This window comes from Astyanax mexicanus, chromosome 17 (genome assembly GCF_023375975.1).
Source record: "Astyanax mexicanus isolate ESR-SI-001 chromosome 17, AstMex3_surface, whole genome shotgun sequence".
NCBI lineage: Eukaryota > Metazoa > Chordata > Actinopteri > Characiformes > Acestrorhamphidae > Astyanax > Astyanax mexicanus.
In genome coordinates, this window is record NC_064424.1 from 18628038 (window position 1) to 18644159 (window position 16122).

At 35.4% G+C, this 16122-nt stretch overlaps 1 protein-coding gene and 1 long non-coding RNA gene across 4 annotated transcripts; one reads left to right on the top strand and one right to left on the bottom strand.

Annotated features, from left to right (window-relative positions):
• Window positions 1-571: 571 nt before the first annotated feature.
• On the bottom strand, window positions 572-2370 carry LOC125782489 (uncharacterized). 2 transcript variants are annotated; one of them, XR_007425168.1, is made up of 2 exons: window positions 1889-2370; window positions 572-750 (listed from the first exon to the last, which is right to left on the bottom strand). It is a non-coding gene; the product is annotated as an uncharacterized LOC125782489 (long non-coding RNA). The 2 variants fall into 2 exon arrangements; XR_007425169.1 differs by lacking the exon at window positions 1889-2370 and adding an exon at window positions 895-1165.
• Window positions 2371-7067: 4697 nt separating this feature from the next.
• ublcp1 (ubiquitin-like domain containing CTD phosphatase 1) lies at window positions 7068-14115 on the top strand. 2 transcript variants are annotated; one of them, XM_007231703.4, is made up of 12 exons: window positions 7068-7173; window positions 7674-7812; window positions 8737-8903; window positions 8994-9085; window positions 9920-10005; window positions 10117-10232; window positions 10714-10812; window positions 10971-11008; window positions 11132-11230; window positions 11685-11801; window positions 11935-12062; window positions 13407-14115. In XM_007231703.4, exons 3-12 carry the CDS (start codon window positions 8750-8752, stop codon window positions 13432-13434), a joined length of 957 nt encoding a protein of 318 aa, XP_007231765.3. In that variant the 5' UTR covers window positions 7068-7173; window positions 7674-7812; window positions 8737-8749; the 3' UTR covers window positions 13435-14115. The 2 variants fall into 2 exon arrangements, with proteins under 2 accessions (XP_007231765.3, XP_022531970.2); XM_022676249.2 differs by lacking the exon at window positions 7068-7173 and adding an exon at window positions 7242-7332.
• Window positions 14116-16122: the final 2007 nt, after the last annotated feature.

Genomic DNA, 16122 nt, shown 5'->3' on the forward strand with positions numbered 1-16122 from the left:
GGCCCTGTACACTCTATAGCTAACTTCAAGTAATAATTTTTGTACACAGTACTTTTGATGTTTGATAGTGCACATGTAAAATGTTTAAAATAAAGTGTCTTTCTTTTAACTTTCTTTTAACAGTTATCCTGAGTCGGAACATAGTTTGCCTCTGTGTCAGATGTATGGGATTTAATACAATCTAGATATAAGGCATGAAAACAATGTTAACAATAAAAGTATGTTTATGAGCATATTGTTTCTAAACTCAAATAGCAAATGTATTAAATTCTGAAGTATACAAAAAGAGAACATTATATTGACCTAAATGTAGTTTCGTTGAGGAACATATTTTCCAGCTTTTTCTATCTAAAAAGGGCACAAAGTTCATTTACATTCTTTAGTCTCAGCAAGTGAGGGTTAGCATGTGCTGTGTCAAAATAAATAGTTGAATTGGCAAACTGTAATTGATGGAAACTATAAAAGGTATTGTCTTTAAAAAATAAACAACCTCAGGTGACAAAGTCTACAATAAAGTTATAACATACATCTTTAAGGTGTGTTTTTTTTTATACATAAAATGAAAAAGAAGTCTGATTAGAGTTGTTGGAAAACAGTGGTAGCAATGACATTTAAAAGCAGGGTCAGCGGATGAGTTAGTTGGTAGGGGCTGTCTTATATCTTGCACAAAGGGCAAAGGAACTCCTCCTCTTCAGGTGAGTTTCCGACACATGAATGGTGGAACCACTTGTTGCATCAGTCACAGGCAATCTAAAAAATCAAGCAATAATTAAAACAATTGATAACATGTCAGATTTTAAATGTATGTTTTCTGACCTTATTTTTGAATTTAAAATCTGTGACAACCAAATAACTCAAAATATATACAGAAACCAAAATTATCTTCATTTGTACCCATTTAGAAGCAGTAGCAGTGAAATAAATCAGATTAAACTAAACTAACATGAAATACCTGCCACAACATCCAGGTATTTGGATACCAGATATATATAAATCAGATTGAACTAAACTAACATGAAATACCTGCCAGACCAACCAGGTATTTGGATACCAGATATATATAAATCAGATTGAACTAAACTAACATGAAATACCTGCCAGACCAACCAGGTATTTGGATACCAGATATATATAAATCAGATTGAACTAAACTAACATGAAATACCCGCCACAACATCCAGGTATTTGGATACCAGATATATATAAAACAGTTTAAACTGCACTGACATGAAATACCCGCCAGACCAACCAGGTATTTGGATACCAGATATATATAAATCAGATTGAACTAAACTAACATGAAATACCTGCCAGACCAACCAGGTATTTGGATACCAGATATATATAAATCAGATTAAACTATACTAACATGAAATACCCGCCAGACCATCCAGGTATTTGGATACCAGATATATGTAAATCAGATTAAACTACACTGACATGAAATACCCGCCAGACCATCCAGGTATTTGGATACCAGATATATATAAAACAGTTTAAACTGCACTGACATGAAATACCCGCCAGACCAACCAGGTATTTGGATACCAGATATATATAAATCAGATTGAACTAAACTAACATGAAATCCCCCCAGACCAACCAGGTATGTAAGCAAGATACTAAACAGATATGGTCACCTCAATCGAACTAAATTAGGTGTAATTTAAGATTCAGATGCCCCAACACTGCTGTACATTCAATAATATTGTTCAGCAAAGCTAACTTTGGGGCGTTTTGGAGCTTTACATTGATAAATAAATGGAATTGAGCCTCAGATATTACACAGCACCATAAATAAACACTGTTCTTCCTAGATTTTAATAATTGTATTCGTTACGTGCATTTTTTATTTCACAAACAATGTGTTTTAAAGCTTATACTGTACCTTTCTTGCTCCAGCGGTTTCTTTTTTCGGCAGCAGATTCACACCGGCCTTTTGAATTGTGCGGGTTCCTCTCTGCGCATGCTCCTTGACCCTATTCAAGTCCCTCCCCTTACGACAACAGCCTTCCCACAACTCCGCCCCCAAAAATACGTCATGCACGAAACCCCTGGGCTGCGTCCGAAATCGCGTACTTCCATACTAAACAGTATGCAAAAGCAGTATGCGAGATCGGGTAGTGTGTCCGAATGCGCAGTAGGCGAGTTTGAGTACGCGAAAAGTTCCCGGATGACGTACTGCACCGGGAGACATTTTTAAGTATACAAGCCCAGCACACTTCACCCGCTAATATTTCCCACAATCCACCGGGAGCCGCGCTGAGCTGAGTGACCCGTCAGTGAGCGGCGGAGCGGCGGAGGAGAGGAGTGGAGAGAGAGAGAAGTTTATGAGGTGAGGAGATTCAGATATATAAACTGTTTTGGTTGTTTGTGATCTCAGGCTGTAAATGAAAGATTTATGAGGGTTAGTTTAAGTTAAAGTAGCGAGTTATAGGGGTGTGGTTTTGTTATTAATGCTGTTGCAGACAGAACATCTTTATTTTCGTATCTGAACTGCTTTACTGAGCAGCGTTAGCCCTGTGCTACTGAGATCAGTTAGCTTAGCTAGAGTTATCAAACTTATCACAACTCTTTATTAATCTTCTGTTCTACAACACCAGCGTTTACTAACTCACTACAGCCCTGTATACTGCTGCAGTGCTGAAGAGCTGGGGCAGTTTTAACTTAATACTGATCAGTCTGTATAAACTCATCTGAGAAAAAAGGCTGCTGATATCAGAGAGGCTTTTCAACAGACAGACAGACAGACTGGTTGCCAAAAATCACATTAATAAATTATAACCAAAATCTGACCATTTTATTTAGTTTTATTAAATAGCTAGCTAACCAGCCAGGATGGTAAGACTTTTATGTTGTTCAGAATTTATATTATATTTGTTTAATGACCAAGCTAAACTGTTTTAATCTGTGTGTGTTTCAGATTCAACTATCTTTCCTACTCGAGAGGATGAAGATGAAGAGAGGGAGAAAAATGAACAATGAATAAAAAAATAAAAATAAAGCTACTTTAAAGACTTGTCATTCTTGTATTTTGTGAGAAATGTATTTGTGTAAATATGCAAGTGAGGGAAAAATTATATTAAATAAAATAACTAAAATATTTTTTTATTGCCAAATATGATCCCCAGTTTTCCAGAAACTGACTGGTTCTAGCATATTTTATTTACATCAGTAATGCATATATGTTGCCTTTATGTTTAATGCAGTCAGTAAAAGATAATGTATAACAATAAGGATCATGTGTTTAAATATTTAGGCTAGAAAAGGAAATTCTGAGGTGAAATGGAAAGGCAGGAATTAATTAACATTTTGGTATTTATCTTTGAAACTTTTTGATAATTGTTTTGTTGCATAAGCTAGTATTATTAATATACTTCATGAATATTAAACAGTCTGTTCATATTTATTATTAAATATTTCATATTTGAGGAAATATTAATTTTAAGTTTTATTTACAGTCTGTTTATTAAATAGGACAGTTTGGGGGTTTATTTATTAATAAGAGCTGATTAATGAGGGGATTTTAATGAAATTAATTAGGGTAAAGCTCTGTAAAGTGTGCCTCTGGTTAGGAGGGGTGAGAGGTGAAAGGGCGTCAGAGGTAAGATGGTGGATGTAGTGCGTCCGAGGCTGCGTGCGTACTGCGGTCTGGCGTACTGAAAAAGCGTACTGCTTTGCTCGACAAGCAGTGCGTACTCACCCCAATCCAGTACGTACTGCTTAAGTACGCGATTTCGGACGCAGCCCTGGTTTTTAGTGAGAGCCCTCCAACACCGGCCTGCTGCTTTCGCTTCCCCGTCACGTGGTCCGCCGGTGTCGTGACGAATAATATGAATAGCCAGTCAGCATTCGCCTACAGAAACGACCCCCCCCCCCCCCCCCCCCAAACCATTTTTGTTAAATTGAGAATTGCCACAGTTTTATTATTTTTCAAGAGCAACTTAAAGTAAGGTGTTTAAAACTAAGGAAAATATACGAATAAAAACCTTTGTGTATTTTTAATGACAACAGAGTTTTTAAATATATATTCACAGAAAAACACAACTGTGTTTAACAAACTGATATAAGGAAGCAATTTGCATTTTATTATTTTTATTAAACGAAATTAAACTGTCTCAGAATGTTAATTAATTTAGCACATTTTTACATTGTAAAAAATTGCATGATTTGATCTATATGTATTTTTAATTTATGTGTTTAGTTTATTGTATGATGGGAAAAGTAACTAACCCGCTGGCACACAACTGACCTTCAACGTTGAAATGTGGTTGAAATATGACTAAAGTATGTTGTTTTTACAACGTTGAAACAACGTTGAATCAACATTTAGCGTTCAATGGTTGTGCTAACGTTGAAATTTTAACGTTGAATCAACATAATGTCCACAACCTTCTGCCTTTTGGATCAACGTTTTATATTTCGTCACTATATAATTTCTAAAAACGTTTGGAAGGAGGAATGAAACAGTGTTTTACTTCTATTTGCAGTATCTTCTTTTAATTTAACATCATGTTCATGTTCTAATAGTTTTACGGTTTTAGTGTTTTTGAGATCAGATGTTGAATTAGATTGGTAAATCTGCAGGCAAAGAATTAACTTCTCATACATAATAACTGCTTATTTCAGTTTCTAACAGCAGGACTAGCTATGTCTTTAACAGGTTAATGTTACCTATTTTCAACTTTAAGTCCTATTTCCTGTCAAAGTGGGTTTCCTTCTATTTCAGAGGAAACCTTTCTCTTGTAAACAGAAAGCCGCAAAAACCCGGAAGCTCTGTTTTTGATACGTTCGTGTATGAATACTATGGAGTCAAAAAAGGGTCATAAAGATTTTGAGTTTGTAAAACAGAAGTCACAAATGTACTGAAACTGTACTGAATGTACAGTAGAAATGTACTGAAACTGTAACTGCGTATAAACAACTACATGCACGAAAATCCAAATCCACAAATTAACTGCAATGTGCAAACTTGAAACAGAAAGTAATATTAATAATAATTCAAATTTACAAATGTGAAAAAATATTTTAATTATATATAAATATATATTTTTAAATTTGTAAATCCAATCTCTTGAATGTGTGAATCAGTACTGCTCAAATGGCTTAAGCTGGGTCAGACCAAAAATCACATGGAATTTGTGAGGTTGTAAATGTGACAGTGGGCGTTTTTCACTGTGGAGCTAAAAATCCTCTCATTCACCTTCTCTGCTGCGGGTGCGAAGCTCTAGCTGCAGTTGCGAATTTTGACCCTGTTTTTACGCCTGATTGATGGACCAATAGGAAAGCTTTATCTAGACCAATCAGATTACGGGGTTTGTTTAACCAATCAGAACACTGGGTGGGTCTCTGCAGCTCGGAGTACTGGGCGTGTCGAAAGGTGTGGGCGTGTCGAAAGTGTGGCCGCCATTTTGGAGTCGGCCACCATGCGCCCCCCAGTGGATTAATTTACACTGAGGAAGGAGTTTAATAAACCGATAATATTCATAACTCTACCAATTTTTACCCGATTTACACACGGTTTGGTTTGTTACAAACAGCAGGGATGTAGTTATGATACAGGACACTGTGACACATTACAAATACCTGCTTTCATGCTGAAATACTTTATATTATGCTTTATATTATATATTATATACTTTGTGCAAAACCCTGCGCAAACAAGACGAACAACCCGACAATTAATCCAGAGATGAGTTTGCAAAATACTGATGTTTGTTATGCTGTTGTACACGAAAAACACACTAGATGTCAGCAAAAAATATCTTTTGTGAATTTAAAGTTTATATGAAAGCATATGGGTTGGAGTTTATTATTTTATCTTATCAGTGCACTGAAAGCATTTTTTACTGTGAATATGCAGCCTTTTTAAGTTAGACACAGCAAACAGCACATATAACAGTATGAAAGATATAACAGGACGCCATCATTTACAGCTGTTTTTTTGTTAGATCGTATCCATATATATGTATATATATATATATATATATATATATATATATATATATATATATATATATATATATATATATATATATATATATATATATATATGTAAACACAATGCAACAAACGTTGTCATGTAATGTATTTCTGTGATAGTATTATTTTTTAACACGATACATTCAAACATGAAAAAATGTGTCTGTGCTATTACACAAATATAAAGACACAAATGTTTAATATTACGTATGTAAATGTTGTATTTAATTTTTATTTATTAAATTATGTGCAAATAAATAGCTGTTATTACTACTAATATAAAAAATATTTAATTGTAAATAAAGCATAGTATTACATTTACATATAAATATTACACTTTCACTTTATTTATTTTATTTAATCAATTTCTGGGCAAAACAAATGCTGTTATTTCTAAAATAGAAAAATTATTTGTAAGGAAAACATAGAATTACACAAAATAAATATTACACACTTCTGTTTTGTATTTAGTTTTATTTAATTACATTTTGCGCAAATAATTTGCTGTTATTTCTTATAAACAAAAATAATAATTTTTATTTTAAGTAAAAAAAAATAAAAAAAATAATAATAATTTATTTGTAAGTAAAACATAAAATTACACAAACGTTTAATTTCATTTATAAATATTACACGTTTACGTTTTGATGTATTTTATTTATTTACATTATGTGCAAATAAATTGCGGCTATTTCTAATAAACAAAAATAATTATGTATAAATATTACATTTTAGCATTTTTTAAAAATACATTTAATGAACGATTGAATGAATGAATAAATGAATAAATGAATGAATGAATGAATGAATGAATGAATGAATGAATGAGTTATTGAACAAATAGGTGAGTAAACTAATTTCTGTGCAAATAATAATATATATATATATATATATATATATATATATATATATATATATATATATATATATATATATATATGTGTGTGTGTGTGTGTGTGTGTGTGTGTGTGTGTTACAGTTTTACATTTATATTAATTACTTGTATTTATATTCATATTTATTAACTGAACATCATTCACAGATGAAATACACTGTATGCAGATTGATGGGAGCAGCTCTCCAGTCCAACAGGGGGCAAGATGGTTGGGTCCTGCACTAAAGCTGGAGCGGAGGCAGAATGAGAGTGTGGTCCATGAGAATCTGCAGAAGATAGAATGAACTGGAATTGATGTAAGTGGAGAAAAGCTGTAGCGGTTCATCATCGCTCAGTCTGAGCTGTGTATGATCTGACTCTGCTGCTGCTGTAACTGAGACTCACAGCTGTGAGCGAGCGCTGAGGCTGGCTCTGCATCTGGAGCTGAACTCAGTTAGAAATGTCAGCAGCACAAGGTTGTTTATAGTAACTTGTTGTAACATGTTGTGGTGCTGAGCTAAGATGTTCACTGTGAACTGTTCACTATGAGCTGTTTACTGTTAATACTGCAGGAGTGCAGTAAAGATGCGCTGAACTCCTGCAGCTAGCTTGGCTAGCTAATATAAGTTACGACATCATTAGCTAGTTAGCTTGCTATCATAGCTATCCTAGCCTAGCTCTGGCTCCTGTATAACTCTGTAAACACCAGCTAAGCTGGCTGCTTGTTGGAAGGATTGTTTAAGCTAAGTTCAGGCTGTAATTGTGATGTATAATGTTTTGAGCAGGGAATTGTCTGTTGTGTGTGGATTTGTTTCAGGTGTGCTGCTCATATCCATGTGACTCAGTGGCTCTTTGTTTGGCCACAGAGCTAACTGAGCTACACGGCAGCTAATCTAGCAACCGGTGAGAGATCCCACCAAGAGAAACCAGCCACCTGATTCTCCATCTGCAGAGAGGTAGTGACTATTATTACACATAATGCAAAAGGTTAAGGTTTGAATGAATTAATACATGAGTTATTAAATGATTCAATAAGTGAATGAATGAATGAATGAATTATTAAATGATTCAATAAGTGAAAGCATGAATAATTGGATGTATGAACGAGTAATTGAATGAATTAATGAATGAGTGAATAAATAAACAAATGAATGAGTGATGAACAAATGAGTCAGTGAATAGATGCATGAGTAAGTAAATGAATGAGTGAATAAATTAATGAATAAATAAATGGATGAATTTAAAAAATGAGTGAATGAATGAATGATTAAATGAATAGGTAATTTATCAAATGAATGATTGAATGAGTGATTAAATGAATGATAGAGTGATATGTAATTGAATGGAAAACGAATGAATGAATAATTTAATGTGTAAATGAATAAACAAATGAAAGAACTTATAAGTGAATGATTGAATGAGTAAATGAATGGACAAGTGAGTGAGTGAATAAATAAATAAACAAACACATGGATGAATACGTGATTGAATGGACACATGAATGGATGAATAAACAAGTGAATGAATGAGTAAGTGAATGAATGTATGAGTGAATGAATGAACAAAAGAATGAATAATTGATTGAGTAATTGAATGGATGAATGATTTAATGAGTGATTAAATTAATGATAGACTGATTGAATAAATACATAATTGAATGGATAGGGAATGAATGAATAAGTGTTTGAGTGAATAAATGAGAAAACAAACGAATGAATGATTGAGTAATTGATAGGATGAATGAATGAATAAATGAATGAGTGAATGAACGATTGAAGGAATAACTGAACAAAAATAAATAAATAAATAAATAAACAAGTTATTGAATGAGTGAGTAAGACTCGCTGTTTAAAATAACCCACGTTTGCACTCCTCCTCAGATTTTGCACTAGCATGTCTGTCTCAGTCATCATTAAGTGGGGCGGGCAGGAGTACTCCATCACTTCCCTGTCTGAGGAGGACACAGTGCTGGACCTGAAGCAGTCCATCAAATCTCTTACAGGAGTTCTCCCTGAACGCCAGAAGCTGCTCGGACTGAAGGTGAAAGGTAAAGACACAGTTTCTGTTTTCCACACAATGTCTACAAAACACACGCTGGACCATACCTCACTTGGTAAATGTTGATCTTTGCCTGCAGGTAAGCCAGCAGATGATGAGACGAAGCTGGGCACCTTAAAGCTGAAGCCAAACACTAAGATCATGATGATGGGCACCAGAGAGGAAAGCCTGGTAGGCATCAATATGTTTATTGTAAACTGACCTTATTATCTCTTTGAAATCATGATCGGTTTCAGGAAATTTGCTACAAAGCAACTGTGAAGATATTAAATGCATACAGTTTGCGAATATTGTTTTTCGCCATTTAGAGGTGAGCATATCGGACTGTAGCCTGTGTTTACTGTGTTAAAACACAGGCTAGCTGATAGCGCCGTGGGTTAACGGAACACTAAGGGTTCCTCAGTCTAGTGCTGTCAGGTGGGTAGGGCTGCTACTAACTGTGCTAAAATACTGAAAATGGAAGCTTACTTAAATCTAACCAGGTAGGTGGAAGTGCTTTACTCAGTAAACAGTTTTCAAGTATGACTTTTTTTTTTCTTTTTTCTTTTTTAAGTATTACAGATTTGCTTATTTAGAATTAGAAGGGAAACATGGTGATACCCTTGTTCCTTACTTTTGTCGCTTAAAATGCACCCTAGGCACCGGTGTGCCTAATGTAGAAAATAGACCAGACATGCGCCTTATAGTCCGTAAAATACTGTAAATCATTTGCTGCATGTTGAAGTGTTCCCACTGTTTTTATTTTAGCTAAGTATGTTAAGTACATAAGTTAAGTATGTCAGTACATAAAGTTCACCATTCATTTACATGTTATCTCATGACTTTTGGCATTCCAGTGTACAAGCTGTGGGAACTGCTCTTGGCATTTGGAGGAGTTCAAAGTAGCTAAATGATCTGATAGGAAGGGGTAGCTTCATGTTTTTGGCATGTGTACTTGTTACAGTATTGTAACAAAGCTCTTGCTCTGATTTGGCTTCAGTCACTCATTTGTATGTTCTCCTGAAGGAAGACGTCTTGGCTCCACCTCCTGAAAACGATGACGTGGTCAATGACTTCGACATTGAAGAGGAGGTGATTGAGGTAGAAAACAGGTCAGTTATTTTAAATGTTATTATAATCACCTGATCTCATATTTGACATGCTAGACATCCTGAGACATGCATGTGATTTTATAATTGCTTGTCTTTTTTATTTTTATTTAGAGAGGAGAATCTGGCTAAGATAGCTCGTCGTGTAAAAGACTACAAAGTGGAGGAGCTGAACCCACCGAGGGAAGGGAAGAGATTACTTGTATTAGACGTTGACTACACACTGTTTGGTAAGAGTGAGCAACTTCATTCATGTATGGTTTCATGTAAATTTAAATCTTAAGCTTTTTGATTATTTATACAGGTAGTGTGAGAATTGGATTGATGAATGGGCCAATAGGAATGCTCTGGAAAATATGAAATGGAAATATCCAGTGGAAAAATATGCTTTGTTTCTGGTCATTTACGCTGCGCTGTAAACTCAATAATGGCAATTTAAGACGCTTGTTTTGAAAGAAGGAGAAAGGTTTACCAAATGTGTAGGCTGGTCTGGCTCCATGTCTAGTTTCTAATTGGCAAAATTAACAACATGGCTTGATTTCTATAAAACAGAAGGAAACAGAACCCCTGTATCTGTATATATTACATACATATGTTTGTTAAAATACAAATGGGAAAGTACTGATTGGTTTCTTTCACAAACAACTCTACTAAAAATGCATGATTCCTTTATGCTGTAGAATTTATTTGTGGGTATATGTTTTGTTGTAGATCACAAATCATGTGCAGAAACAGGACAAGAGCTCATGAGGCCCTTCCTCCACGAGTTCCTCACCTCTGCTTACGAGGACTACGACATCGTCATCTGGTGTGAGTGAAAAATCAGCTGCCTCTTGCCCCACACTGTTATGATCATAAGACAGAGAAAGCGAGAAAGATCCTTGATTAGTTGTGCTCTCATTTAAGTTTAATGTTATTTTATGGTGGAACCAAATCATTTGACCTCATTCTCTCTGGTTCTGTTTCAGCTGCAACAAGCATGAAATGGATTGATGCCAAAATGAAGGTGTGTCACATGACCTTGTTTGACTCTGTTTCAGCATTCAGAAACCGTATAAAAATGCTGAGACCAAATTTAATACTAGTTTTAAGCCAAATGTACTTGAGCAGTTTTTCATTGTTCCTTTAGGAGCTAGGTGTGACCGACAACCCCAACTACAAGATCACCTTCATGCTGGACAGTGGCGCCATGATCACAGTGCACACGCCCAAAAGGGGGATTGTGGAGGTGATGTATTACCTTAATTAAATTACACTTTAGCCAGATGTAGTCCGGGCACCGCCATCTTAAAGTACTAAACTGAAACTGAAACTCCTGTATAACGCTGCACTTCAGCGGAGTGGCTTTACTGCTCCTTACAACCTGACAAAATTCATACATAAGGTGCACCGGATTATAAGGCGCACTGATGATTTTTTTGGGAAAATTAAAGAATTTTAAGTGCTCCTTACAGTGCAAACAATGCTGTAGTAATTCTTTAGCTTCCATGTGTAATGATAAATGTCAGGGGACACAATAATAGGCCCACGCCCCATGAGATTTAGCATATTATTCTATATTAGGTTATATAGTGACTGTGCCGTGCATAACATCATGCACTGAGACAGGCCAGCAGCTTCTGATAATAATAATAATAATAATAATAATAATAATAATAATAATAATAATAATCTCTTCTCAGGTGAAGCCACTTGGAGTAATATGGGGAAAATATGGCGAGTTTTACAGCCGAAAAAATACCATCATGTTTGATGACATTGGAAGGAACTTCCTTATGAATCCACAAAATGGACTGAAGGTAAGAGAAACAGAATGGCCATTATTAGATACACTGAAAAGTGTTGATTATATGATATATAATAATATTTTCAGCTCTAAAAAGAAGTACTTTACTTTAAGCTACTTTATTTTGAATCCACTCTCTTTTGCAGATTAGACCGTTTATGAAAGCACATTTAAACCGAGAGAAAGACAAGGAACTCCTCAAGCTCTCTCATTACCTGAAAGAGATCGCCAAGCTAGATGACTTCTCAGGACTCAATCACAAACACTGGGAACGGTAAGTCTATGGGAGAACATACCTTAATATTTAGCATACAAGACACTTGTAGATGGAAAACATGGGAGTAAAATAATTAGATTTACAAAATTTTCAAAGTTGTTGAAAGTATCAAATCTTTTGTATTTGTCTGAAATTTTGCAAATAATTCTTTGTCTTTGTACTTTACTTGTATTTAAAGTACCACCTAGTTGTAACTTACCAACTGAGGCTGCAACGATTAGTCGATATAATCGGCAATCTCGATTAAAGAAATTTATCGACTAATCGTTCATTTGCAGCACTACACAAAGTACTGGGGACACTCCCACAGTTTGCACTCAACTCGGCCTGCACTCAACGCAACAGATGACCCATTTCATCACTAAATATCAGCACTTTCCACATTTAAAGGGCAATGTTCTGGACATTTGAAGGGCATTTAAATCACTTGTTTAGCAGTTTCTGTCGATTTAAAGCGAAGACAAAGCTAGAAACAGGAGCCGTACCCGCAGAAAGCAACTGCCTGGAAGTGCAATTAACCACCTGGAGTACCACAACAACCACCCGGAGTACCACAACAACCACCCGGAGTACCACAACAACCACCCGGAGTACCACAACAACCACCCGGAGTACCACAACAACCACCCGGAGTACCACAACATTCACCTAGTATTAATTAACTAACTGCCTGCAAGTGCAATTAACCACCTGCAGTACCACAAGAACACCTAGAATGAGCTTACTAACTGCATGGATATGCAATTAACTGCCTGGAGTACCACAACAACCACCTAGAATTAGCTTACCAACTGCCTGGAAGTGCAATTAACCACCTGCAGTACCACAAGAACACCTAGAATGAGCTTACTAACTGCCTGTAGGTGCAATTAACCACCTGGAGTACCACAACAACCACCTAAAATTAGCTTACCAACTGCCTGTAGGTGCAATTAACCACCTGGAGTACCACAACAACCACCTAAAATTAGCTTACCAACTGCCTGTAGGTGCAATTAACCACCTGGAGTACCACAACAACCACCTAGTAGTAGCTAACCAAATGCCTGGATGTCCATTTAACCACCTGAAGTACAACAACAACCACGTAGTATAAGCTTTCCAACTATTTGGAAATGGTATTTTATTAAGGCTGTTTTGTTTTCCCAATTTTTAAAATGTTTAAAAAAGTTTAGAAAATGCAGTAACTTTTTTTTATTTATTTATTGTTCTTTTGTTCTTTCTTTACTATGATTTCGTATGAGATAACTGAAGTCTTTATTCTTAAATTCTGGGCTACCAGCTTATATTATGACTTATAAAATCTTGTGTTGGACTAAAGAACTTGCCTTTAACCTGCAGGTACCTCTCAAAGAAACAGAGTCAATGAAGCTGTCGCCACACGCCAAATCACTGACCATTCCTCAAGAACAAGCGGTGCTGGACACCCACAAGCCCTCAATAAACAACTCCCTACCTTCAGCCTAGCTTTCTCTCATCTCTCCATGCTCCCTTGTTCCTGGGGAAAGAAGGTTTAAAACGTTCACCTGTCCTCACACTACACTGTGGCATGACAAAGTTTGAGCTCCCTTGGTCAGTATTTCTGTTAGTGGCCTTACTTTTAGCTACATAACCTAGCAGCTAATTTAAGTTTAGTTTACAGCAAGTTTCTTTCATTGTTTACTTGAAAATGACAAAGTATTTGTACAAAAATGAAATATAAATGAAACTAATCATGCATGAAATCTTTCATATTGAATTTGCAAGTCTTTTGCAAATCATTTGGTTAATCTTCTATTCACTTCTCTAATATTTACACTAACAGAAATTATGACCACGGTGCTTACATACTTTTTGTGTGTCCCTGTCCTTGTTTTCAAGCCAATAACTGCATCAACTGTAGCTACCATGAGCATGACTGCCCGCCCTGCCCCGCCCCACCTCACCTTCTACTTTGAAATCATGGCTTGCGGGGTATTTTTTTACAGGATGGGCTAATTGCCATATTTAGGTACCAAGTCTGCCTGATTTACTGAGACTGGTTAAATGGTACGTGTGTTTAAATTGCTGCTTTGACATATACAGCTCTGGAAAAAAGAGACCACTTTAAAATTATGAGTTTCTTTCATTTTACCAAATTGAAAACCTCTGGAATATAACCAAGAGGAAGATGGATGATCACAAGTCATCAAACCAAGCTGTACTGCTTGAATTTTTGCACCAGGAGTGGCATAAAGTCATCCAAAAGCAGTGTGTAAGACTGGTGGAGGAGAACATGCCAAGATGCGTGAAAACTGTGATTAATAACGAGGGATATTCCACCAAATATTGATTTTTGAACTCTGATTTAAAACTTTTTGAATATGAACTTGTTTTCTTTGCATTATTGAGGTCTGAAAGCTTGGCCATTTCTCATTTTCTGCAAATAAATGCTCTAAATGACAATATTTTTATTTGAAATTTGAGAGAAATGTTGTCTGTAGTTCATATAATTAAAACAAAAATGTACATTTTACTTAAATATATACCTATTAATAGCAAAATCAGAAAAAAATGATGTGGTCTCTTAATTTCTTCCTGAGCTGTATATATGTGTATGTGTATATACATATATTGTATATACATATGTATGTTTTCTGCACACACTTACGGTACCAACAAAATCTTGTTTCCTGTACAAGGCAAGTGCCATCATGTCAAGAAATGAGTCCCCAAAATATTTAATTATGATCTTTTTACCCTCAATGCTGTGCGACTTGAATTACACCCTAAGAAATAAATACAGTAAATACAAGCAAAGCAATGGCAACTGTTAACAACAGTTAAATATGTGTATCATAGTGGTGGCCAGGCACTTGTTTTACTGATTGGGTCTATTTTGAGAGCATTGGCGTTTCCCTTTATTGGGAATTTTGTACATCACTTAAAAACATATTTACTAATATCTTACTAGTTTACAGCTTTACGATGAGTGTGTTTACATGCAGTTCATAATCCAGCTACTGTAGAACATCTGAGATCATCAATATTTTTTTAAAGTATTTAATATGTAAGCGTGAACGTTGGAAATCAGTTTACTTTATTAAAAAAAGTAGAATTTTGGTTTGCAACCAGCCAATAATCTTTTAAAATAAGTTTCCAAATTTAATGCCACAATATGAACATACATCAGCTGGAGAATGAAGATAATATTAATCCTTCAGCTAATCCTTAAAATAAATTAAGGTAAGCTAAGTGAAAAAAAACTGTAATTATTAAAAAAAAAACATTTTCTTTTAAAGTCAAACGAGTGCTGGATGTTAATCTACACAGATTTCTCTCCTGAAAACCGTTTCTTTGGATAAGTTAAGCGCTTTTGTTTATTTACAGTAACCTTAGATTTATAGATTTCCACTGAGGCTGAGTACAGCAGCATTAGCATTAGCGGCTAACCACTAGTAAATGCCGCCTGACAGCACTACACTGAGGAACCCTGAGTGTTCTGGTAAGCCAGTGCGATATTAGCTAGCGGTTTGTCTCATGTAACAAAATAAACGCACAGGGTACAGTCCGATATACTCGCCTCTGAACAGCCAAAGAGCTAGCACTTAGCGTGTTTAGCTACTAATGCTAACACTCCTCCAACCTAGGTTCTGAAGAACTAAAACTCCTGTGTGGCTTTACTGCTCCGTAATACCTGACTGGTACATTTCACACACAAGGAGCCCCAGATTATAAGATCTTTGGGAAAATTATATGATTTTAAGTGCGCATTATAGTGTGAAAAATGTAGTGTTTACATGACTTCTTGAGTAATCCAATTGCTGCAGTAATTAGGTTATGAACGTGCATGTAAACGCCCTCATTGTGTGCAAATTTTAAGACAAATGGACCAATTAAAAAGGGTCCATAATTACATTACTAGTTATCATTTTGGCCTCATACAGTCTCACCCATCTGGCAATGATGCATGAATTCAACTCTATTAATGTTCATTATAATTCTACATTTTTCAAACCAGATTAAGTTGTGAGAAAGCATATGTTTACATATAGTCATTTTTTTATTTTATTTATTTCTTGTTGTTATGAACATGTTT